At 32.8% G+C, this 26,374-nt stretch overlaps 1 protein-coding gene across 2 annotated transcripts in view; it reads left to right on the forward strand.

Moving 5' to 3' along the window:
• The window catches only part of CSMD3 (CUB and Sushi multiple domains 3), a 1,203,192-nt gene that overhangs the window by 158,049 nt on the left and 1,018,769 nt on the right, over positions 1–26,374 (forward strand). For both annotated transcript variants that reach the window (XM_047783389.1, XM_047783390.1), the window contains exon 3: positions 20,888–21,000. In XM_047783389.1, coding sequence (XP_047639345.1) covers positions 20,888–21,000 — 113 coding nt within the window. The remainder of the gene's footprint in view (positions 1–20,887; positions 21,001–26,374) is intronic.

Raw genomic sequence — 26,374 nt, forward strand, 5'->3', positions numbered from 1 at the left:
TTGCAATTTTGTGTTAGTTCCTAGTGTATAGCAAAGTGATTCAGTTATAAATATATAAATAAATATATATTATTTTACATTCTTTTTCACTATAGGTTTTTACAAGGTATTGGATATAATTCCCTGTGCTATTCTGTAGGACCTTGTTGTTCATTGCCGCCTATATTTTTAAAGATGTTTTATAGAAGTACAATACACATGAATCTAAATTATGTTTTGAGTTTGATGAATTATGTTTAAATGAATATATCCATGAAATTAACACTATGATCAGGAAAAGAATATTGTCTCCTTTCAATCACCAATCCCTTATTCCTCCTCTTTGGGTAACAACTCTCCTAACATGTAACATGAGATATTAATTTTGCTTGTTTTTTAAATGGAAAGACACAGTAGGTGATCTTTACCTATGGCTTCTTTTGTTCAACTTCATTTTAATGAAATTCCATGATATTGTTGTATCTAGTTGTATTTTATTTGTTTCCATTGCTATATGATTTTGCATTGTATAGGTTACTTTACCTACTTCACTATTGATGGACTTCTGAGTTGTTTCCAGTTTGTGATTATTATCAATAGTGCTGCTATGATGTTCCTGTCCATATCCTCTCATGAACATGTTTAGGCATTTCTGTTGGGTATATAGCTAGATGGATAATTCACATTTCATAGATACTGTCTAAACATTTTTAAAATTAGTTGTACTATTTTACATAGTTAAAAGCTGTATTTGCAATAGTTCGTATTGTCAACCTTTTATTTTTAACCAATCTGTTTGTTTTCACATAGCATTCTGGTTTTAATCAATATTTTCTTAATGAATAACAAGTTGAACACCTTGTAATTGTTTTATGCTTACTGGATGTCCTATTACAGGAAATGCTGTTCAAGTCCTTGTTCATATTTCTATGGGACTGTCTGCTTTGTTAACAATCTGTAGGGGATTCTCTCTATATTCTTAATAGGAATTCTACCACTTTTTGTCTTAGTTTTTTCACTTTTTTTAGTATTTTCACTTTCTTAACTACATCTTTCAATAACTTGATGTTATTGAATTTAATGTACTAAGAGTTATCAAACTTTTATTTCATTAATCATTAATTCTTAAGTGTTTTATTAAAAAATCTTATTCCAGGTCACAAAGATATTTTCCTAGTATTTTTATTGCTAATAATTTTTAACATTTAGATATGCAATATAAATGGAATTTGTTTTTGTGTATGCTGCGAAGAACAGAACATAGTTTATATATTTTGTTTATTTTCTTTTTCTTTTCCGTGAGTATATAATTGACTCAGCACCATGTATAGAAAACAATCCTTTCCCTATTGCACCTCAGTTTTTCAGTTTAAGTAGCTATCTATGTATGGTTCTTTTACTGGACTCTCCATTCTAATTTCTCTGGTCTACTGCTAAACCTTGAATTAATATTGAGCTGACTTAAATACTATTTTTATAATAGGGCATGTCATCTCATAGGGTACCTCCTTCAGCTTTGTAGTAATTAATTTATTAAAATCACATGGCTATTCTTCTCTTCAATTTAATATATTAATTTAATATGATGATTTAATTGAAAATATATAAATATTACAATTAATATATTAACATAAAATATTTAGTTTTTTCTTATGAAGCATTATATGCTTTCCTTTTTATAGCATAGGACAGCTATAAAAAACGTAGTGTTTAATTTTATTAGAACATAACACAACCGTGTTTCTTTCTATATACTCCTTCCATAAAATGCTTTGTTTCTTGGTTGGGTTCTACCATGAAGCCAACCAATTTCCTATCTGCTCTCTGGGATTTGTTTTTTGTTTGTTTGTTTGTTTGTTTTTAATTGAATGCTGAAAGAGGGCACTACTGTGGGACCACTCTTCAGAACTACATGTTAGAGATAATGTTGACTGGTTTTCTGATTTGAACAAGGTTTGTGTTTCTTATCTAAGACAGAAGGAGGAGAGAGAATTTCAATCTACGAAACTTTTTTGGTATTCTCTTTATCTGATAGCAAGCATTCGTGGGATACTATCTGCCCTAAATTAGAGTTAAATTTCACTGTTCTCATGGAAATCCTTTCTAGAATCTGGTCATACATTTACTATTAACACACACTGCCATATTGTCACTGAGAATATTTTATTTGGAAGTTGGAGGAAGTCGTAGTAGTCTTCCACTGTTCTATTTTTTTACTGACATGCATTTTCAGGCTACCTAACTTTTTAAATATTTTAACTGAATTTTATGTAATTCTTTTTTTTTTTTGTCTTTTGTTGTTGTTGTTGTTGTTGCTATTTCCTGGGCCACTCCCGCGGCATATGGAGGTTCCCAGGCTAGGGGTCCAATCGGAGCTGTAACCACCCGCCTACGCCAGAGCCACAGCAACGCGGGATCCGAGCCACGTCTGCAACCTACACCACAGCTCACGGCAACGCCGGATCATCAACCCACTGAGCAAGGGCAGGGACCGAACCCGCAACCTCATGGTTCCTAGTCGGACTCGCCAACCACTGCGCCACGACGGGAACTCCTGAATTTTATGTAATTCTTTTTGACTTTAGAGTCTTTTTTGAACAGAACTGGTCTTGTATCAATATCCTTAGATAGGAAATAATATTTACTTTCAATATTAATTTTTAAATGTTTCTTTTTCCTTCATTTTTCATTTAAATTGCTGTGTCAGTCATGGTAAGTCAATAGAAATAACACGTATTTTGGAGTCAAACAGACCTCTGTTGAATGCTGATTCTTCCACTAAATAACTGGGACAGCAAACCACTGACTCTCTCTAAATTTTATGGAAAATGAGAAGATAAAAAGGCCATTTCACAGTGCTTTGAGGATTAAATGTATGAAATAGTACCTGGCATATACAAAATGTGTAAAATAGTACCTATGTATACAAAAAAATTTTATAAAAATTTGTGATGATAATTTAAAAATACTAGCTTCTATAACTGTCTTCATAACTTATATTATCCAGTACCTTATTATCTCCATCCAGAAGTCTATAATAAGGATTGTCCTTTATCAAGGTGAATGCCAATCACACTATAATTCATATTTCTTTCACAGCTAAGCTTCTTAAAATAATAGTCAATATGGGCTTTCTATATTTCATCTTTTCCTATTTCTGCTAATAATCACTAAATTTGATTTGTCACCTCACTGAAGCTACTCAGGACAAGGTGACATTCTAATTTCCAGATCCATGGTTTAAGTATTCACATTAATTTTTAATGTCAGAATAATTTGGAAAAATTGATCAACTCATTTAAAATTAAGTGAAACTAAATGAAAGTTCTCATAAACTAGCAAAAAGAACATGGCCTTAATTTCTGGCTCTGCCATTTACTGTGTGACTTTTAACAAGCAGTCATTCCTTTTTCTAGGCCTTTGATTCCTCCATTTCTAAAATAGAATAATAAAAACAAAGTCATACACAGTCTTATAGGTTGTTGAGTATAATGAGATAATGTATCTTGAACAATTAATTCATAGTGGAAACTTAGTAACTGGGAGCATTTAACATGATTTCATTAGTTAAAATAATTGATTTGTTTTATTTTTAAATTTTATTTTATTTTGCTTTTTAGGGCCTCACCTGTGGCATATGGATGTTCCCAGGCTAGGGGTCAAATCAGAGCTGCAGCTGCTGACTGATGCCACAGCCACAGCAACACGGGATGTGAGGACCACCTGTGCCTACAGCTCACAGCAATACCAGAACCTTAACCCACGAGTGAGGCCAGGGATCCAACCCACATTCTCACAGACACTAGTCGGATTTGTAATCCACTGAGCCACAACGGGAACTCCTAAAATAGTTCTGATTTGATCTGTAAGCAGCCAAGTAAAGAGTTTTGTTGACATAAATATTTTAATTTTAAAAACTTTCTCTAATCATTTTAGGTTAAATAAAATTATCATCTGTCTTCACTGAAATACATCATAAAGAAAATATTAATATGAGAATGCAGTGACATAGAACATATGTGCAGTCATTTCTCTACCTAGTTAGTGAATTTAGGCATGATTTAGGAACTAATTAGTGTTACCAAATAACAAGTTTTTATGTCAAATGCAAAATCATTCAGTCCATTAATCTATTATTTTTTAAATAATCATACTTCAGGGAGTTCCCATTGTGGCTCAGTGGAAATGAATCCAACTAGTATCCATGAGGATGCAGGTTTGATCCCTGGCCTCCCTCAGTGAGGATCTGGTGTTGCCTTGAGTTAGCTGTGATATAGGTCACAGACACGGCCTGGATCCTGCATTGCTGTGGCTTTGGTGTAGGCCAGCTCTCAGCTGAGCTATGATTAGACTCCTAGCCTGGGAATTTCTATATGCCACAGGTCTGGCCCTAAAAAGCAAATAAAATAATCAAATTCAGACCCTAAAGTTAGATTGGGTAACTGATAAAAATTAAATAATAAATTACGTCTTATACTATTATGAACTGTTTTCCTGTATATAAAGCTTTAAACAATTTTAAATTTTACATTTCATAACACTGAAGATAAGTTCAATATATATTAGGAAACATAATTAGATATGGTATAACTAATCGATTTTTATTTTTGAAATAATATCTTCATATGTCTTAATGTTCCATTTTCAATATCCTAGGGATTCTTTAGTGATACCTAGTAACATAAAATACTAATTAGTTATACTTTAATAAAACAACAAATATATATAATTGTTTTAATACAACATGGAAATATGACTTGAAGTTTCAAGAGATGCAATTGCACTGTCTTGTTTGCTTGTTTTAGGCAAAAAGGCTCCTGTATAAATAATTGTTTTTTTCCATTTTCTATAAGTTAATATTATGTCATTAAAATTGGAGTGAATAGAATAAAGTAACTCATAAGAATATTTCAATTACTCAACATTTTCTTAAGCTATGGTAGGAACTCAAAACAATTAAAATGTATTTTATTTTTTAACACTGCATTTAAGGAGAGCATTTAAGAATCACATTTATTTAGAAGTCAGTGAAAGAGTTCCCGTTGCGGCACAGCAGAAATGAATCCGACTAGGAACCATGAGGTTGCGGGTTCAATCTCTGGCCTTGCTCAGTGTGTTAAGGATCCGCATTGCCTGAGAAGATGCAGCTCGTATCTGGCATTCCTGTGATTCTGGCGTAGGCTGGCAGCAATAGCTCAGATTGGACCCCTAGCTTGGTAACCTCCATATGCTGTGGGTGTGGCCCTGTAAAGATAAAAGACAAATAAATAAATAAATAAATAAAAGTCAGTGAAGTTTCTTTTTGAGAAGGTAAGTTAAGGCGTTCTTGAGTCCTACATGGAAGAAATAAATAGACTGGATTCTTTCTATAAGGTTAATAAATAGCTATATGTCTACAATATTTTCTAATTTTTGAATTTTTTGGAGAGCATTTTGTTAATAATTACACTGTGAAAACAGACCAAAAATTTACAAGATTGTCCTGAAAATCCAAGATGTTTTTTTCCCCTACTAATAGCCACTAATATTCAAATACTGTAATATATAACAGAGAAATGTCATTGCCCAAAGTGGTATATAATAATCTATGAATTATGAGCTAGAGTCAAAGTGCAGTAAATTTTATTTCAGACAATTTTGTTCACTAATTAGGTAGAGAAATGACTGCACATATGTTCTATGTCACTGCATTCTCATATTAATATTTTCTTTATGATGTTTTTCAGTGAAGACAGATGATAATTTTATTTAACCTAAAATGATTAGAGAAAGCTTTCAAGACACTATGCCATTCACCAGTTGTGTATACGCATATATCATAAGAAAAAGTTTTCTATACACTGTCATTCACCAGTTGCATGTATGTTTTTATATAAAAGAGATCATCATCTCAAAAGGTATGAGAAAGGGGTGTTGGGCACAATGGATATAATTAATGCTTATGTACATCTTGCACAGCAGTTGTTATATACTCAGTTGCTTCTATTTGACAGATTTGCAAACAAAATATTGAATTAAAAGTAGAACCAAAACTATTTTTAAAAAGAGCCCCATTTTTATAAATTTTAGGATATCTAGGTTAAATTGTACGGTATCTTATCAGAACATCTTCAATTATAACCATCATAAAATTTTATTTAAAACTCTAATTACAGTTCTCTATATTGTTTATATTATACTAGTTAATACTTTTTTTAACCTATCCACAAAACTGGTCAGTGGCATAGAATATCAAAATCTTTTCTATAATTATTTGAGGTTAAATATAATTTGTCTTCAGCATTGAAATACATAATAAAAAATATGGAATATGTATATGTACACACACATATATACACACACACACACATATATATAGAGCATATATATATTCTGTATCTATGTACAAACATTGATTAAATATGCAGTCATTTGTCTTTCGAGAACAAGCTCTTTAACGCCTGGAGAAAATGGACAAATTGCGAATATACTTATCTTTAAATACACAGATAAACAGTCATATAAATTTCATGTTTTGCTAAATCTGAGAAGTAATAAATTACTTTTCTGAGAAATAGAAAAACATTAATTTTGAATTAAATTCTTCTTGATGTGCATTGAATAACTGGATCAAACAACTGTCAGTAAAGAAGAATGTAAAACATGCATTTGTAGAATCAAGTTTTTTTCTGTCTGAATATAGAATACCCATAAAGAAATATAGCAAAATTCATATGATAAGGTGTGTGTAATATTGTCTGTTAGGTGTTTTTGAAATGCACCCAAAAATGATGATGACAAGATTTATTGGGGGAGGGTAAATCACTTGAATCAATTTCAAAAAATTAGAAGTTCTCATATGTATTCTGTCTGGTACCTTTCTTCCTCCCATTCTTATTCTGTCTTCCTAATTGAGAAGATTTATCAATTACTGGAGATATAATAATGTTCTCATCTCTTTCTTGGTCATAGTTTTGCCTTCAACTTACCATAAGCAAAGAATATTTAATGTCATTATTAATTTTATGTACAAAGTAAACAAAAGTCTTATGAATGCTAAACTTAGGAGGGGGCAAAACTTAGAAGAACGTAATAGCATATATTTGAAGAATTATACTTGGTTAAACAATACAAATTTATTATAAATATCAATAATTAGGTGCAACATGAAGAAAATTCTGATTGGTGTGTGTAAGAACTTTCTAATTCTCATACTTGTTATCAAAAGTGGATATCAATAGTAGCAAACACTTCTGAAATGCTTGCCAGACATCATTCCATATGATGTGCTTATGGTAACTTATTTAAAACTGACAAGAATTTAAGGGTTAGATACTATTTTCATTTACATTTTGCCAGCTAGGAAACTGAAGGGAAAGGAAGAAACCTGCTCAATATCACACCATAACAAATGGCAACATTGAGATTTGTTCTAGGTAGTCCAGCCCCAAAGTTACCACTTAATGAATTTATGATAATTAGATGAGCCCTAGATAGATTCATCATCAAAATAATTGTGGTAAAAAATATTTAGCATGTGGTAGCCACGGTGCTAAATTTTCATAAGCCCTCTCCCACTTAATCCTCACAATATAACAATGGGCTAATTCCTGATATTAACCTCATCTTATCCCTTGTTTATTAGGGTAAAGTGACTTACCTATTATTAAATTTCCATGTTTAAATGCTCGACATTAAGTACCCAACATAACGTCTCTGTACTTCAAGTTTTCTCAATGGTTCAACGAGTGCCCTGGAAATTATGGTCATTTATAGCTTTAAAGATAGATGATTCAAAAAATTAAAAAAAAGAAAATCGAGAAGAGAGGACGTTATAGAAATTTTACAGTATTTGCAACAGAGAAGAAATTGAAAAAGGTTAATTTTGAAGAAAATTTCTGGTACTATATTTCATAGGTCCTGGATAAAATGTTAATCCTAAAGATGAACTCCAAAGTCACTGAAAAGAAGGAGCTTTATGGAAATGGAGTTACTCTTGGTAGAGTGAGTTGAAGACATTTTCAAGTTATGTTTTTGAGGGAAGAAAATATTTTCTCCACGCATACTACCTGCACATCTCTCCGGGTTCTGACAAAAAGGAGAAAAAGCAAAATACTTAAAGCAGAAATACAATTAATAATGAGGATCTTTAATTTAAGGATGCAGTGTGAAAGTCAGAGGTTTCACTAGCATTCGGGAAATCAGGAATTAGGAGCACTAGTTAGGAGCTCCATTTGTTCCAGCACCAAAACAAGTGTTTCAGATAAGAATTCTGGTAAGCTGATGAAAAAACTTCACCTCTAACACCTGCTGAAGCCAATGCACCTACCTGCCAAGACACAATAATGGCTTATGCATTAGTTCACATTCCAAGTCTTATAAAAAATGCCTTCATTGGCAAAATCTAATAGAGCACACTGCTAGCAAAGAGAGGTATTCTGGCAAGTGTAGTTTCATGATTTACAGGCATTTCCATACAGTGGAAAGGATATAAAAAAGCAGAAATGAATGTTGGTTGCCTACTTTTCTATCTATATCTTTATGATATTCATAGTCACATCTATATTTATCCTAAACCCTACCCATACTCATATGTATATCACTATCTGTATCCATTTCCATATCTAAATCTATGCCTAGCACATGTTCCTAACATTCCAAATTTGCCTTTCTCACACATGATGACTTTTTTGGGGGAATTTTATAGTTGATAGAAGTTTTAGCTCATTTACTTTCAACAAATGATATAGCCATTCAAACATTGCCACAGTCATCTTTTCCTTTAATATTGAAGTACTGACATCTTGACATAACCATGAATTATGGTGTTGTGCTTCATATGCCCCAATATCCATAGGGCATGCGTGATTTATTCTCACAGAACAATCATTACTTTAAATATCTACTTGTTTTGCCATTCATTTTGAAATTGAATAGGTTAACAATTTGTTTCATACAGAATCCCCTGTATATTAGCTGGATCATTTTTAAGAACTGTATAAACAAACTAAACTGTGTGATAATTCAAATCCCAAAGTCTTACTATGAGTAATGAGAAATCATAGTGAGAATGCCAGTATTATGATGCAATTTATCTTAACCTCAGCATGCCACCAAATGCAGAAGAAAAGGCAATAGATTTTGAGTTATAAGCTCTAATGAAACTAACATTTAGTGGCTATTTCTAGGTTCCAAAAAATACACCAGGCTATTCAAGTGAATTCTCTTATTTAACAATCATAAAATCCGGGGATTTTGGTAATGCTGCCAATTTTGAAATAAATCTCTCTTTTTCTCTTTGTCCATTCCTCATGTCTGTTTTCCCTCTATCTCACTGTAAGTAGTAATATGCTAATAAACATTTAATTTAAAACTGGGGATTTTATATTAATTCTCTTAACTAGAGAAAGTTTGAAATATTATAATCAGTTGATAGGCATATATATACAGTCCTTTGATAACATTGTTAGAGATAGTATAGATGTAATCATTCTCCTTGTTCAAGTCTTCCAGAAATAATAACATCTCACTATTAAAATTTGATAAGCACATTTAGATAATGATACAGGTATCATTCTCATCCACAAGCCTTTATGCTTTTAAGGGTTTCCATTACATTAAACTGTAAAATTGCACATCGTTTGCCATTAATTTTAAAAGATCTTAAAAGCACAGCCTATTATTTAAAGAGCATATGCATTGACATTTTAAATGACTTTCTTATAATTTCAATTTCCATCAGTTTTGCATTAATTACCAAATAATTATTTTAGTACTTTTCATATTAATCATTGATATAAAGTTATGTTAATCATTTAATTCTCCCTGTAACTAGTTATTCACTAATGTGTGAAATTTTATTAATGTTTTGAATCTTTGTAAGAGGAAATGCTTAAAGAATATTCTCATCTAAAAGCCCGCGTGAGAAGTGACAGAATCACTTGTTTTAAGTGCATGAATTTTAAAACACTCTACAGCTTCTGATGAGTGTTTTACCTAGTAAGTAATAAAATGCTAAGATATGATTATTGGTGCACATGGGATTAAGAAAAAGGTAGAATATGGGGTATACATTAGAAAATATTACACGTAAGATGAAAAAACATTCAACATGCTGTGCCACATGAGAAAATTTACTGGAACGGTGGCCATAAACTAGTCCATGACAAAACATTCACCAAATAAAAATGTGAAATAGAGGAAATGTGAATTTTTCATGAAACTAAATGGGAAGTGATTGTTCTTTAGTTTGAATTTACACGCATTTTAAGCATCAAATCTATGCTGAAAGAAAATATTGATTGCTGTTATAGCATAAATCAAAGTAGCTACTTAGCAAAATTAATATCTATATTTCATATGTTAATATATCAACAAAATTATTGACCACTCCTCAAAATTTAATTTTTATTCAAAAAATAGCTGAAGGAAATTTCAATTGCTTCATTCTAGGACTTTAATGTGACATATTTTTTACTAATTTTATTTGATTTCCCTAGTAGGGAAATAGCTTTACTAACAACTAGTATTCTTTGCCATAAAGATATCAGCAAATATAGACAGTGGTTTCCCATCCCTTTCTTGGCTTTTAATTCAATGACTTTATAATTATGATGCAGTTTTTATCAGTCTCAACTACTTAAAGCTATTGTGTGGGTAAAATCATGTTTTTATCTGTTCCAAATATTTGTTAAGAAATTTATATGGGCACTGTAAAGAAAAAGATTAGATATGCATTTTTCCTTCATGAAAATATCATTTCCCCAATGGGAAAACCATAGTAGAAAGAGAAATAGACTGGAATTGGAAGTTATGGGTTTATATTTTTCCTCCACTGCCTAATAGCTATATGGATTTAAACAATTTACTGATCATTTCTGAGCTGCAATTTCTTCCCTTGTAATTTAGGGTAACTAAAATTATACTCTGGTTTTTTTTCAAAGGAACATAAAAGATCATTTATTGTGCAACTTTATCATGTGTCAATAAGGAACATAATTGACAAGGTAATAAAATATGAGAAATTAAATTTCACAAATATCTGAATTAGTCCAAATGATTCCATGGAAAAATACTGTGGTTATCTATAAAATATTATGACTTTACAGTAGCTAGAAAATATGTTAAGTTGAGGTAAAATACATGTATATTTAACTACAGTGATTTATAACATATTAGAGACATAAATCATGTTAGATTTACTGAAGATAAGTGTTTAAATTATACAGTTGTATCCTGCAAAATATTTCAAATAGATGTACGTAACATGTGGTATTCTTTTAACTTTTGAGATTAATAACATGGTGAACAATAACTCTTAGAAAGAGTCTCTAAATAGACTACTTGAATTTTCTTCACAATTGTCATTTTTTACATTCTTATAATTCTTGACAACACTATTCCAAGAACACAATTTTTGGTTTGAAAAAAATCCTCCTATCACTCCAGTTCATTAATTTAATAGCGACTTACTGAGAGCCTCTTACATGGTACGCTTTGCATGAAGTAATGGTGATAAACTAGTAAGTTCCAAACATTGACTTTAGGAAATTTTGTATTCAAAGGAGAAAGGGAGATGCTCAATACATAATCACATATAAATATCAAATTATAAAATGAAGTCTTGTAAAGAAAACTAATGGGATTCATAACTGAAAGTTTATTTTCAAATCAATAAAGCAATATATTATAGGAGAGAGTCAAGCAAGTTACTGCAAAGCCTCAATTATGATACAACGATCATGAAAATAAGTTTGAAAACATACTTCTTCCCTCATTTGCTAAAAGAAAAAGAAAAATAAATCTCCCATTCTATAACACGCCACTACATGTGGATTACTTAACGATAACTAGAAAACTAGCTTTTGGATAAGTGGGAAAAATTCTTCACATTTTTCTTCTCTATCATCTTGGATCATTTAACAGTAAAAAGCTCTAAATATTGTCTAAAAATATTGGATTATTTAATGGATCTGAATGAGTATAGAAATCTGAGATTGCATGTAAGATAATTTGTGTTTATATGTGCACTAGAGTTCAAATATTTAATATGTTAATTAATATGCCAAAGATAATGAGAAGACAAACAGGGTGTTCACTAGAAAAAGGGACACAGGAGTTCCCGTCGTGGAACAGTGGTTAACGAATCTGACTAGGAACCATGAGGTTGCAGGTTCGATCCCTGCCCTTGCTCAGTGGGTTAACGATCTGGCGTTGCCGCGAGCTGTGGTGTAGGTTGCAGACTCGGCTGGGATCCTGCGTTGCTGTGGCTCTGGCGTAGGCTGGCAGCTACAGCTCCGATTAGACCCCTAGCCTGGGAACCTCCATATGCCGGGGGGGCGGCCCAAGAAATAGAAAAAAAAAAAGAAAAGAAAGAAAAAGGGACACAAAATATGTCAGACTCTAAGATCTGGCTCTATTTCAAACTTGATCAAGTTGTTTAATTTTTCCCAGTCCCTAATACCTTCTGATCTGGATGAAATAGGATGGTATCGCATGTTTTGCCAACATAAAAAGGTTTTTAAAACATTATATTCAAGTAAATGTTGCACCAGTAGGCTCTGAATCTATGTTTTGTATAACATCAACATGATTCGCAGTGATTTACGTGGTCATTGGGTTCCATGCCACCTCTATTTTCATGTATAGAATTAACATTTGAGACATTTTTAAAAATGTATATATCAAAGCCCTAAAGACAGTTATGCATTGGTTTCCTATTGTTTATGCAACAAATTATCACTAACTTAGTGGTTTAAATGAAATAAATTTATTATCTTGCAGTCTGGAGAACTTAAGTCCAAAATGTCTTTAACTGGGCTGAAATCGAGGTGTCAGCAGGACTAGTTCCTTATGAAAGCTGTAGAGTAATTCCGTTCCTTAACTTTTTCATCTATTTATTTATCTTTTTATTGTTGTTTCTCCAATACAATTTTTTTTCTACTGTACAGCATGGTGACCCAGTTACACATACATGTATACATTCTTTTTTCTCCCATTATCATGCTCCATCATAAGTGATTAGACATAGTTCTCTGTGCTACACAGCAGGATCTCATTGCTAATCCATTCCAAAAGCAATAGTTTGCATCTATTAACCACAAGTTCCCAATCTACCCCACTCCCTCCCCCTCCCCCTTAGCAACCACAAGTCTATTCTCCAAGTCCATGATTTTCTTTTCTGTGGAAAGATTCTTTTGTGCCACATATTAGATTCCAAATATAAGTGAATCATACGGTATTTGTCTTTCTCTTTCTGACTGAGAGTCTCTAGTTCCATCCATGTTGCTGCAAATGGCATGATTTTATTCTTTTTCATGGCTGAGTAGTATTCCATTGTGTATATATACCACATCTTTGTAACCCAATCATCTGTTGATGGACATTTGGGTTGTTTCCATGTCTTGGCTATTGTGAATAGTGCTGCAGTGAACATGCAGGTGCATGTGTCCTTTTTAAGGAAAGTTTTGTCTGGATATATGCTCAAGAGTGGGATTGCTGGATCATATGGTGGTTCTATGTATAGTTTTCTAAGGTACCTCCATACCCTTCTCCACAGTGGTTGTATCAGCTTATATTCCCACCAACAGTGCAGGAGGAGTCCACACCCCTTCTAGCATTTGTTATTTGTCGACTTATTAATGATGGCCATTCTGACTGGTATGAAGTGGTATCTCATGGTAGTTTTGATTTGCATTTCTCTAATAATCAGGGATGTTGAGCATTGTTTCAAGTGCTTGTTGGCCATCTGTCTATCTTCCTTAGAGAAATGTCTATTCAGGTCTTTTCCCCTTTTTTCAGTTGGGTTGTTGGCTTTTTTGCTGTGGAGTCTTTTAAGTTGCCTATATAATTTGGAGATTAAGCCCTTGTCAGTTGCATCATTTGAAACTATTTTCTCCCATTCTGTAAGTTGTCTTTTGGTTTCTTTTTGGTTTCCTTTGCTGTGCAAAAGCTTGTCAGTTTGATTAGGTCCCATTGGTTTATTTTTGCTTTTATTTCTGTTGCTTTGGGAGACTGACCTGAGAAAACATTTGTAAGGTTGATGTCAGAGAATGTTTTGCCTATGCTCTCTTCTAGGGGCTTTAGGGCATCATGTCTTATGTTTAAGTATTTCAGCCATTTTAAGTTTATTTTCACTCATGGTGTGAGGGTGTGTTCTAGTTTCATTGATTGGCATGCAGCTGTCCAGGTTTCCCAGCAAACTTTGCTGTTTATGTACCTGCCTCCTTTGTCAAAGACTGATTAACCATAGGTGTCTGGGTTTATTTTTGGGTTCTCTATTCTGTTCCATTGGTCTATCTGTTTGTTTTGGTACCAGTACCACACTGTCTTGATGACTGTGGCTTTGTAATATTGCCTCAAGTCTGGGAGAGTTATGCCTCCTGCTTGGTTTTTGCTCCTCAGGATTGCTTTGGCAATTCTGGGTCTTTTGTGGTTCCATATAAATTTTTGGATTGTTTCTTCCAGTTGTGAAAAATGTCATGGGTAATCTGATAGGGATTTCGAATTTCAAAATTCAATTTGTAGATTGCTTTGAGTAGTATGGCCATTTTTACAATATTAATTTTTCCAACCCAGGAGCATGGAATATCTTTTCATTTCTTTACATCTTAATTTCTTTGATTAATGTTTTATAGTTTTGGGCATATAACACAGGTTAATTCTACCAAACTTACAAAGAGGAACTTATACCTATCCTAGTTAAACTTTTCCAAAAGGTTAAAGAAGGAACACTCCCAAAGTCATTCTATGATGCTACCATCACCCTAATTCCAAAACTATACAAAGATACCACCAAAAAAGAAAACTATAGGCCAATATCTTTAATGAATGTAGACGCAAAAGTTCTCAACACAATTCTAGCCAACCGAATCCAACATATAAAAAAAGATCATACACCATGACCAGGTGGGATTCATCCCAGGTTCACAAAGATGGTTCAACATATGCAAATCAGTCAATGTCATATACTATATTAACAAAAGAAAAGTCAAAAGCCACATGATCATCTCAATTGATGCAGAAAAAGCATTTGACAAAGTCCAACATCCATTCATGATCAAAACTCTTACCAAAGTGGGTACAAAGGGAACATTCCTTAGCATAATAAAAGCCATTTATTGCAAATCCAAGCAAATATAATACTCAATGGAGAAAAGCTGAAAGCCTTTCTACTAAAATCTGGAACAAGACAAGGATGCCCACTCTCACCACTGTTATTCAACATAGTACTGGAAGTCCTAGCCACAGCAATCAGACAAACAAAAGAAATAAAAGGCATCCAAATAGGAAGAGAAGAGGTAAAACTGTCCGTGTATGCAGATAACATGATACTCTATATAGAAAACCCTAAGGACTCAACCCCAAAACTACTTGAACTGATCAACAAATTCAGCAAAGTACCTGGATATAAGATTAGCATTCAAATACTTGGGAATACACCTGTTCCTTACCTTTTTTAGATGGTAGAGGCTGCTTGCCCTTCTTTGGCTAGAGTTCCTCTTCTAGCTTTACAGCCAGAAACTATATCACTTAGACCTCTGCTTTCATTTCAACATCTTCTACTTTTTCTCTGGCCCTCCTACCTCACTTTGATAAGGATCTTTGTCAATGCTTTAGGCCTATCCTGATAATCTAGAGCAATCTCATATTGTTAAGATTTTAACTTAATCACATCTATAAAGTTCATTTTGTTGTATAAGGTGACACATTTATATATTCCAGGCATTAGAGTGTGGGCAATCTTGGAGGGCCATCATTCATAGTATAATCTCATACATAATATAATAACAGTTTGGGTATCAAGTAAATAGGTTTTCAGATTCTTTCATTACAAAACTATCTACTTTTTTTTTTTCCTTTTTAGGGCCACATGTTCAGCACATGGAAGTTCTCAGGTGAGGGGTCAAATCAGAGCTACAGCTGCTGAGCTATTCCACACTCACAGCAATGCTGGATCCTAGCACATGTATGACCTACACCACAGCTCATGGCAACACCAGATCCTTAACCCATTGAGTGAGGCAAGGGATCAAACTCATATCCTCATGGATCCTAGTCAGGTTCGTTAACCACTGAGCCATGAAGGGAACTCCCTGTACTTTTTTCCTGACAATATTTCTTGTTTTTCTGGAAAAAAATTACTCTGGGCATTTAAAGTGGCCAATATTTTATTTTCACATCTTTATATTAAGAAATAATGTTGAAAAATCTAGAAAATTATTTAGCAACTAATTAATTACCCAATTGCCCTGCAATTCTAGTACTATGTATATTTTCAAGATAAATGCATAAATGCTTACAAAACATGTAACTTATGCTTATGGCAGTAATGTTTATAAAAGACCCAACTAGGAAAAAAAAGTTCACCAACAGTAAATGGGTAAAGTATATTCATAAAATGAAATTCTATGTAGTAATGAAAGTTAAGTTCCATACTACTGCTACAGTAATACAAAGGTAATATTGAGTCAAAGAAGCCAGAGGCAGAATGATGTTATTAGATGATTTCATTTATACAAAGTTTTAAGAAATCTAAAACTAATTTGGTTTATTAGAAGTTGGAGTCGTTATCCTTGGGATTGCATAAGATATTACTGAATTGGGGGGGAGCATAAGCTCCTTCGGTATTGCTTTCAGTATTTTATTTCTTGAGCTGAAATATGTTTAATTGGTGATAATTCAGCAGTATGAGTACTTTTTGATTTAAATAATCTTCTGTATGGATATTATAGTTCATTGAACATATTTATAAACAAAGTCAATATTAGATTATAAAAGTATAACATATTATGTATATAAAAGTATAAATCACATGTATGTATTCTAGTTATAAATGACATTTAAAAAACAAGGATGACTAAAGTTTGAAGGTAAAAAGATCAAATCTAATAAATGAAAGTTATAGTTTTATTACTATCAAATAGATAAAGCTTATTTAGAACTAGTGTGTCATCTTATAAAGACAAAAGTCTACTTCATCAGGAAATATAAACTTGTATATACCTAAAAATGTAGCCGCTAAATATATTGTAAAATGGACACAACTACAAACAAAAATATAAAATTTACAATCATATTGAGAGATTTCAGCATATCTCTTTCAGTATCTAGTAGCACAGATTTTGAAAATACAGTCAGCATAGAGACCATTTGAATAGGATTAACAAATTTACCAAAGGATATACTAAGTGTTGCACCTAGTCTCTGATACATACCCATTATGGTAGGCAGAATAATGAACCCAGAATAATGGTTCTCTCAGAAACTGTGAATATGTTATATCACATGTTGCAAATGGAATTAAGATTATAGATGTTATAATAGAAAGATGTTTGAATTATTAGTCTGGGCGCAATCTAATTATATGAGCCTTTAAAAGTAGAGGACTCTCTCCAGCTGGAAACAGAAAAGACAGAGAACTTCCAGCAAAAGAGGAAACAGAGAGATGAGGTAAATGGGAAAACCACAGAGATTTGAAGAATGAGAAGATCTTGGACTGTCATTGCTAACTCTAGAGGTGAAGGAAGAGGACCACAAAGTATGGAATGCTGGGAATTTCTAAAAGCTGAGAATAACCACAGGCCAATAGCCAGCAAGGAAACAACGCCCCTAGTTGTACAACTGCATGAAACTGAATTCTGGCAACAGCCTTCTGAAAGTAGAAGCAAATGAAACTTCAGAAGTTCCAGAAAGCAACATAGCCAAGCTGACGCCATGATTTCAGCCTTGGGAGGCTCTAAGTGGAGAATGAACTGAGTTACACTCTGCCTAGACCCACATAACTGTGAGAGGATAATGGGTATTGTTTAAATTTATGGTAACCTGGATTAGGATTAGGAAAATAATGTTTTTTCTTTGTAAGAAAATTAAACACATTCAATTTCTGACCATAAAGGGCATCTCAATGAATATCAAAGGATTAAATTCATACAGAAAATGTTATCTAAAATACAGATATACATTGGTTAACAAAATATAACTAAAGCAATCCATATGTTTACAATTTAGGAGATATACTTCTAACTATGGAGCAAAGAGGAAATTACAAACAACTTTAGAAAATAGTTTGAATAGGTCCCTTCCAGGGACCTTGTAGCTTATGCAGCAAAAAGAGGCAATTTTAAACTGTAAAAGTTTATATACTCTGGAGAAATTGCTATGTAAGGGTTTAAGAGTAGATTTTATAAGGATGTTGATGAAGACACACTGAACAAAGTACATAGAACCCAAATTTTATCAACAATGAGTGAATAACTGAATTGTGGTATATTTATTGCAATAGAATCCAATAAAACAGTGGTTCTGAAAATGTTAATTATGGATTCTTGAAAGTCTGAAACATTTTCAGGGGATCCACAACATCAATAAAACTACAGAGGCATTATTCATCCTTTTCTCTATGTTGACATTTTACTTCATGTACAAAAGCAATGATGGGTAAACTGCTGATGCACTGACACAGCTCAGTGACTTCAAACTGTACTAGTAATCATCAGTCATTGTATTCTTTACTGCCACACACTTGCAGTGCAAAAACAAGAAAACAAAACAAATTTTTAAAAATCATATTTAAGAATGTTTGTGTTGGGAATTCCCACTGTGGCTCAGTGGTAACAAACCTGACTAGCATCCATGAGGACGTGGGTTCAATCCCTGACCTCAGTGGGTTAAGGATCTGGCATTGCAGTGAGCTGTAGGTCACTGTTGTGTAGGTCGCAAATGTAGCTCGGATCCCACGTTGTTACGGCTGCAGCATAGACTGGCAGCTACAGCTCTGATTTGACCCCCAGCCTGGGAACTTTCATATGCTGTGGGTGTGGCCCTAAAAAGACAAAAAAAAAAAACATTTTGTATTGAAGTTACAACTAATTATTTCATTAAATGTTCACTCTGTGGTACTCCTCTTTTCAATGACCTATGTGACAAAATGAGAAAAATTGCAAAAAATGTAAAATAAAACCCTTGTTATGCCTACCAAAATATGGAAAAATTGTATGAGTTGTCAGCTAAACTAACCACTTTATTCAAGAAACGGTATTTTTATTTGAAAGAATGACTAACAGATAAACTGTGGTTAGGCACACCTAGGCATTTGGTATATATTTCTCCCTCATCCTCCCCCCAAAAAAATGAACCTGAGTTGTTACGTCAAAGAAAACAACTGACAGGATTTGCTGGCAGTAATGAAATCTGAGTTTTCATGTAAAAACTTAGAATGTTGGAGAACTTCAACCTACCACTGTAAGCTTTAGAGCTGTCTTGTAGTTTAAAGATTTTTCTGAGGAGATCAGTGGAAAGAAAAATAAATTTGGTTTAATATTTTCTTTTTAAAATGTATCAATATTTGGAAGATCTCTTTATCTGAATGAACCGATATATTTCAAATGACCAACTCATAATATTAAAAAACACATGAATAAAAATAATCTATTACAAACCAAGGTAAATCAAAGGATTTTACTGTTAGCGTACAAAATTTAATTGATAGCTTGAATTCAGCATTATAACTAGTCAAGTTTTTGTGTAGTATCAAAGAAGTATATCCACTCTTATGTGTAAAAGTTATTAGAACACTCTTCCCTTTTACAACTAAATATGTGAGGTCAAGTTTCATCCTATCAAACAAAATAACATATTGCAAAATATTGAATAAAGATGAAGATGTAATAATCCATCTACTTTCTACTAATAGGCCAAACAGTAAAAGAAATTTGCAATGAACAAAATTCATTCTTCTCACTTATTGTTTTGGAAAAGATAGCTATCTCACATTAAAATATTACTTAACATGCAATGGGCTTTATTCTGGATACCTTTAAATAAATAAATGCACATTTTAAAATGTTTCTGTTTTACTTTAAATAAAGTATTGATAGATATAGTCCACAAAATCTCTTTGGGGTTTTTAATAAATTTTTAGAGTAAATAGGCCTGAGACAAATGAGAACTGCTGCTATTCAGAAATGAAAATATATGGTAATTTCAGTATAGACTAATCCTACCTATATAATGTTGGCAAAAATAGTGAGTATATAAGGAAAAAATGTATAATACTACTGCATAAAGTTCTTAATTCTTACTCATATTAAGAATAAAAATGAGAAAATAATTTAAAAAGCAATTTATAGAACAAAATTATGTATCTTCATTAGGTTTAGAAATATTACATCCCACGAATGTGCTTTTTCTCATTTTTAATTTTTCTTTTCTAGTTTATAAAGTGTCATTTGTAAATCACCTTTTTATAATCAAGCTTACAAGTATATGCTAAAAATTCTTAGCAAAATAAGTAGTAAATTGCAGGCAAAAATACCAGACAAATGTTTGTTATGTAAACTTATGCATTATTAACCAAAAAAATAATTTGCTACTGTTAATTTTATTAGGACTTACTAGAATTTTAGAATCTGATAAAACAAAATCACTTATCTTCGGAGACATTTCATTTTCAAGATTTCATATTTAGATCATCTTTTCCTTTAATATTAAACTTTACTACATATATCCCACTCTTTATATATATATTAAACTTTCAGGAAAATAATATGACAAAAATGTCTCCTAAATGTTGTTAAAAATCAGCAGCATAAAATATGCGCAAACATATAATCCCATAACTTATTTCCCAAAGTTTGACCTGATCAGTATTTTTGTATAGATGATATATGTTATAGATATGATCAATAGTAATGCACACACATATATATTTATATCTACTTATGGTAATTGCTTTTGATGAGTGATGTTTTAATCAACATGTCATAAATTAATTCACACCATACACATACACACTTATACAAAGCTTGGGGTTCAGAAACTTGACTCAATAGTCTTTCAACTCTGTTAGGTAACATGTCTATAATATCTGATTCCATTTATGTTAGGTAAAATGGCTATAACTAACAGTTAATTCCATTTACATTTTTAGGTTAACAGGATTCCATCTGCCACCACCAGTGACAAGTACCAAATCTGTGTTCTCACTACGTTTGACCAGTGATTTTGCAGTTAGTGCTCATGGATTTAAAGTATATTATGAAGGTAAGTGATGATAATATAAAAGAACACTGCCCATTATAATGCAGTAAAACCAAAATTCTCTAGGGTGAAAATAGAAGAAAAGTCACCAGGATGTAAGACATAGTTCATCCTGTTATGTCAAATACTGTACTAAGTTTCACCTTCTCAATAATCATCAATACATATTAAAATCCTATACCTAGTAGGTTTCAATGTTGCATTATGGTGCTCCCAGAGAGAGGAAAATCTCTCCCTTAAATTTTCTTAGGAGAGAGATCATGACATCACTATAGGGTTAGACCTTAATACAAGGGAATGAAATGTGAGAGTAGGAGGAAACCATGCATTATTTTGAGATTGAGGCATCATAGTCTCCACACAGGTCTCCTCTGTTCTTTACCTCTCTGCCATAAAATAAACGGATAACATGTGTTCTCTGTAAGTTAGAATCAAGAGAAAAGCCCAGAGTTGACATTTTGCTTTTTAGACAATCCAGCCTTTCCAGTCCCACAGATCTATAGCCCCTTAACCACAAAGAGAAAAACCAAAAAAGCACTTGAAACTGGATTGTTCCCTCGAAGTGTGATACAAACTCATTCAGTATCAAAATGTAAACTGATTGGAGGCTTTCTATAAGCTTTATATTTATTTATCCCAGATAGTGTGGGTATGCATCTTTCACTATACAAATATTGTTTGATAATGAGGTGCACCACAGGCTCTGCTACCTGGCAAATCAACTATAATTAAAAAAAAAAAAGATTTCTAAAAAAAAATTTTAAAAATAGTTTAAAAGATGCATAATCTGCATTGCTTTCCCTTTTTAAAATGTGAAAAAAGATTCTGAAAGCAAAAATAACCTGTTCCTGAGGGCCTCATACTGAGATCACGTAGTGGTAATTTCTTCTCTATGAAACCTGACCATAAAATTTCACCCAGTTTAGGGAGGAGTCCCTTCATTACCGGTAGGAAGAGCATAACGGAATTCAATCCAGCTCCCAGGACCATATTACCAGAACACACCACACAGATCCAATATCATCAGAAGAAATATACAAACACAGTAGTAGGGGCAGCAACTTTCTATACCACATAATAATTCAAAATATAAGTTCAGATTAGAAAACATATATATAAAATAGAATTGCTTTAGTATAAAGGTTTACAGTTGGCATGTGGGAAAAGTTCTCACCTAAACATTTCATCTAGTGCTTTCTCCCTAGGAGAGAAAATATCCTCTAGTAAACAATTGAGTAAAAATATTGTCTCTTTTTTACATCTTAAATAATGTCATATTGCAGCAGTTTTTAACACTATTTTCTACCTAATATATTTCTGAACTGTCTTTTGTCTACTGGGAAAGATGCATTCCAAGATTTATTTTCCTCCATTGTGATAGTAATAATCATTATTTTTTAAGGTGCTTTCACAATAGTTGAATATTTTTATCTTGGCAACTTAATTCATAGTTTAAAACACTCCAAACACAAAGGTTTAATTTTGAGTGTAATTTTGGCAATTTTAAAGGAGTTAGTAATACAATAATTTTCTATTAAAGTCTCCATAATAGAGAACCTGCACTCTGTTCATCAAAGTATAAAGATATTTTAAGTTAGGTAATTTTTTCAACAAGGACAAGGAATACTAAAATTGTAGACTTGGAGGATGAATTATAATGTTGCCATATTTTCTGGTTTGACTGTCAAATTTCATGAAACAGTCTCAAGAGTATTTTCATAGCTCTATATTGATTCTAAATATACATAAAGTTTCTGTCTCTTCTGCTTCTGTGAAAAGGAATGCATATATCTTCATGACATTTAAATGTATGTTTGGGAGATCCTGACTTAAAATATATGGTACTAAACATCTAAGTAGTATTGAGAGATTGGTCATCATGCCTCAAAACATCTTCAGGTATTGGTTTATGATGGGTATCTTCTACCATGGGTGTTAGTTTTCTATGGCTACCATAGCAAACAACCACAAATTTAGCAGCTTAAAACAACAAAAATGTATTCTCTTACAGTTCTGTAGCTGAAAAGTCCTGGTGGTCTCCACTAGTTTCTCTGCTTAGAGTTTCACAAGGCTGAAATAAAAATGTCAGCTGGTTAGGCTATTAAAAGGCTCTGGAAGGAATCTATTTCTAATAGCTTCTAGAGGCCCTTCTCTTCCTTGTTCATGAAGCCTACATATGCAAACCAGTCACTGGTGCATTGAATCCTTCTCATATTTGACTTCCCCTTCTTAATGCCTCTCTCGACTACTATCTTTTCCTACATACCTCTGACTTCCGCTGGAGACGTTTCTCAGCCTCTAGGGGCCTATGTCATTAGATTAGCCTTGATTATCCTGGCAGACCCAACTATGTTAAATTCCTTAAACATATTTACATCTGCAAAGTCCTTTTTGCAATGTAATATGACACATCCATAGGTTCCAGAGATATTCGTGTTCCCGGGGGGTGGAATAGGCTTCCTTTGTCCTACCACAACAGGTGCTATACTATATAACGTTTTACAGACGGAGTAATTACAAGCCGGTGACACTATCAAGGCCAAGTGGTATATTGTGAAGTCCAGAAAACTTCGGTTTTGAAATTTCAAAACCTGTCCTCTAAATTTACACCTGCATTTTTTTTTCTTTGTCTTTTTAGGGCCGTACCCGCGGCATACGGAGGTTCCCAGGCTAGGAGTCTAATCGGAACTGTAGCTGCCGGCCTACACCACAGCCACAGCAACATGGGATCCAAGCCGTGTCTGCAACCTACACCGGATCCTTAACCCCCTGAGCGAGGCCAGGGATCGAACCCACAAACTCATGGTTCCTAGTTGGATTCATTTCCGCTGTGCCATGACAGGAACTCCTGCCTTATTATTATTATTATTATTTTTTTTTGCAGGATGATCCTAATGTCTGAATCTCATTTGCTTTCATTTTATCTCCCTCTATATAATCATTTGCTAATTACTTTCTTTTATCCATTAAAGTTTCCTGAAACTTTGTCCTTGTATACTAGAATTTATGAGATCTCTATATACTAATGATATTTGTGCACTTATCTGTGTTTTTCAAACTGCTAACACTGAACCACATGCATCAGAATCATCTGGAGAGTTTAAAGTGTAGAATTCTTGGCCCCAATTACATATCCTGAATCAGACTGTGGAGTGAAGCCCTAGAATATGTAATGCAATTCCAATTGCAAATCCAGTGCAGAATAAACGATTAATAAATGTAAATTGTCTGTGATCTTCACAGAGCTTCTCTGTTGTTACAAACTTCTATTGCCCTGCTTCAGACTGTTTGCTTTAAAATTGTGGAGGGTGATATCCCTGTTTCATAAACTTTGAGTTCCAGAGCTCTTAACTGCTCGAAGTCAAAGCTGCAAGGTATTAAATTTCTATGGAAAAAAATCCCCATTAATATCTAGCTGTGTGTCTTTATTTTTCCTCATTATTGTCTCTCATACACTTAAATTTTCTTATCGCTGTTTCCTAAGTTTGTTTCATAGGACTTTGGTTTCACATGTTTGTTAAAGTTAATAAAAATAAGTGAGTAAAACTGTTTTCTGTGAGACATGAATTTTGAGAAATAATAATGTATACTATATTGAATAGTCACATGACCATTTTTCAAAATTCAACCAGGATAAAACTGATAAGATCTGTATTCTGTGGTGCATTCAATGGGAAATTTTCTTTTGTCTTTCTAAATCTGCCAAACAGAATTCAAAATATATTCTAGGAGTTCCTGTCGTGGTGCAGTGGTTAACGAATCCGACTAGGAACCATGAGGTTGCGGGTTCGGTCCCTGCCCTTGCTCAGTGGGTTAACGATACGGTGTTGCCATGAGCTGTGGTGTAGGTTGCAGACGCGGCTCAGATCCCGCGTTGCTGTGGCCCTGGCATAGGCCAGTGGCTACAGCTCCAATTGGACCCCTAGCCTGGGAACCTCCATATGCCGCAGGAGTGGCCCAAGAAATAACAAAAAGACAAAAAAACAAAAAAACAAAAACAAAAACAAAAAAAAACAAAATATATTCTAGTTTCTGTTGAGAGTTATTTCATACAATAGAGTCCTTTTACATTTTACTTTTAGAGATGCATAATCATTGTTTATAGGTGAAAGATCATAAAGATACACCATGGGCCATCCTACCATTTTAGAATTATTCATTTTGGAACAAAGTAATATAATCCAATCATACTGTGCATTATATACATTTTACATATCATCATTAAACATTATTATGTATTAAATGAATTGGTTAGTTTAATGTCTGGGAGAATCTCAATGAATAATTTTAGCATAGATCAATGATCCAATTCAATGATCAGAAAAAGACATAAAAAGTCTTGAAAAACCACTTGGAATACAAGGTAGCTATTATGCCAAAATTATTGTTGATGTGTACGACTAAGTAATTAAGAAATTACAGGGATAAAAGTCTTAGCTTTCACAAATTTTCCATTAAATCATTTTCACGTTTTAATTCAGAAACAAAAATTTGCTTAATAATAGTACTATTGCAAGGTAATATTTATTGATTTCTTTGTGTCAATCACAGTGCTAAATACCTGACATGGATTTTTCTCACCCTAGAAAATTTTATGAAAAGTTGTAATGAGCAAGAATGTAACAAAGCACTAATCTTCATGTAAAAATGTTTAGGTGCCCTAAAGATGTAAGCTGTATCCATTTTAGAGATATTTGATATCTAACTATAAACTATAATTCCATTATATTTAAAATGATCACATAAAATTTAGTAAAAAAGATCATTATAAGAACTACTGATAATGCTGTGTTTTAAAACAATATGAAACATCAAAGCTGTAATATATTCTTGTATATATTACATATTCTGTGTTCTTTTTAAACACGACATGTAGAAGTTTATTCTATTTAATATTCTATTTTAGCTATCCATCAGGTTTATTAAAAACTTTTTACTTGAGAATGTCAAATGACTTTTTTTTATTTTAGGCATTATTTTCAATTTCTAAGCTTTAAAAATTTAAATTGCAGTTCCATGAAATTAATGGTGAGATTGCAGTTTAGAATGAAGTCAGTTATGCTTCTAGCAAGACAGTTGAATTGTAGCAAGGGAAATTTATACAATAAAATATTAAATAGTTTTCTAGCAATGAAGGTAGGTTATGTTCATAAAAGAAGTTAATGGATCTTCACTTTAAATACTTTTACGAATAAATGAGTTATATCTTTAAAAATAATACAAGGAGATGTAATAAATGCAAAGACATTTTTTGTCTCCTGATCAAACTCAAATTTTGTGCCTTTAAGGTGCCACAGAGCCTGGCTACTTCAGTACTGAAACATCTCAATCCAGCAGTTCCCTAATTTATCCCAGGTAACTCCCTGTCCTGAAATTT

Source organism: Phacochoerus africanus, chromosome 6 (genome assembly GCF_016906955.1).
Source record: "Phacochoerus africanus isolate WHEZ1 chromosome 6, ROS_Pafr_v1, whole genome shotgun sequence".
In the NCBI taxonomy this organism is placed as follows: Eukaryota; Metazoa; Chordata; class Mammalia; order Artiodactyla; family Suidae; genus Phacochoerus; species Phacochoerus africanus.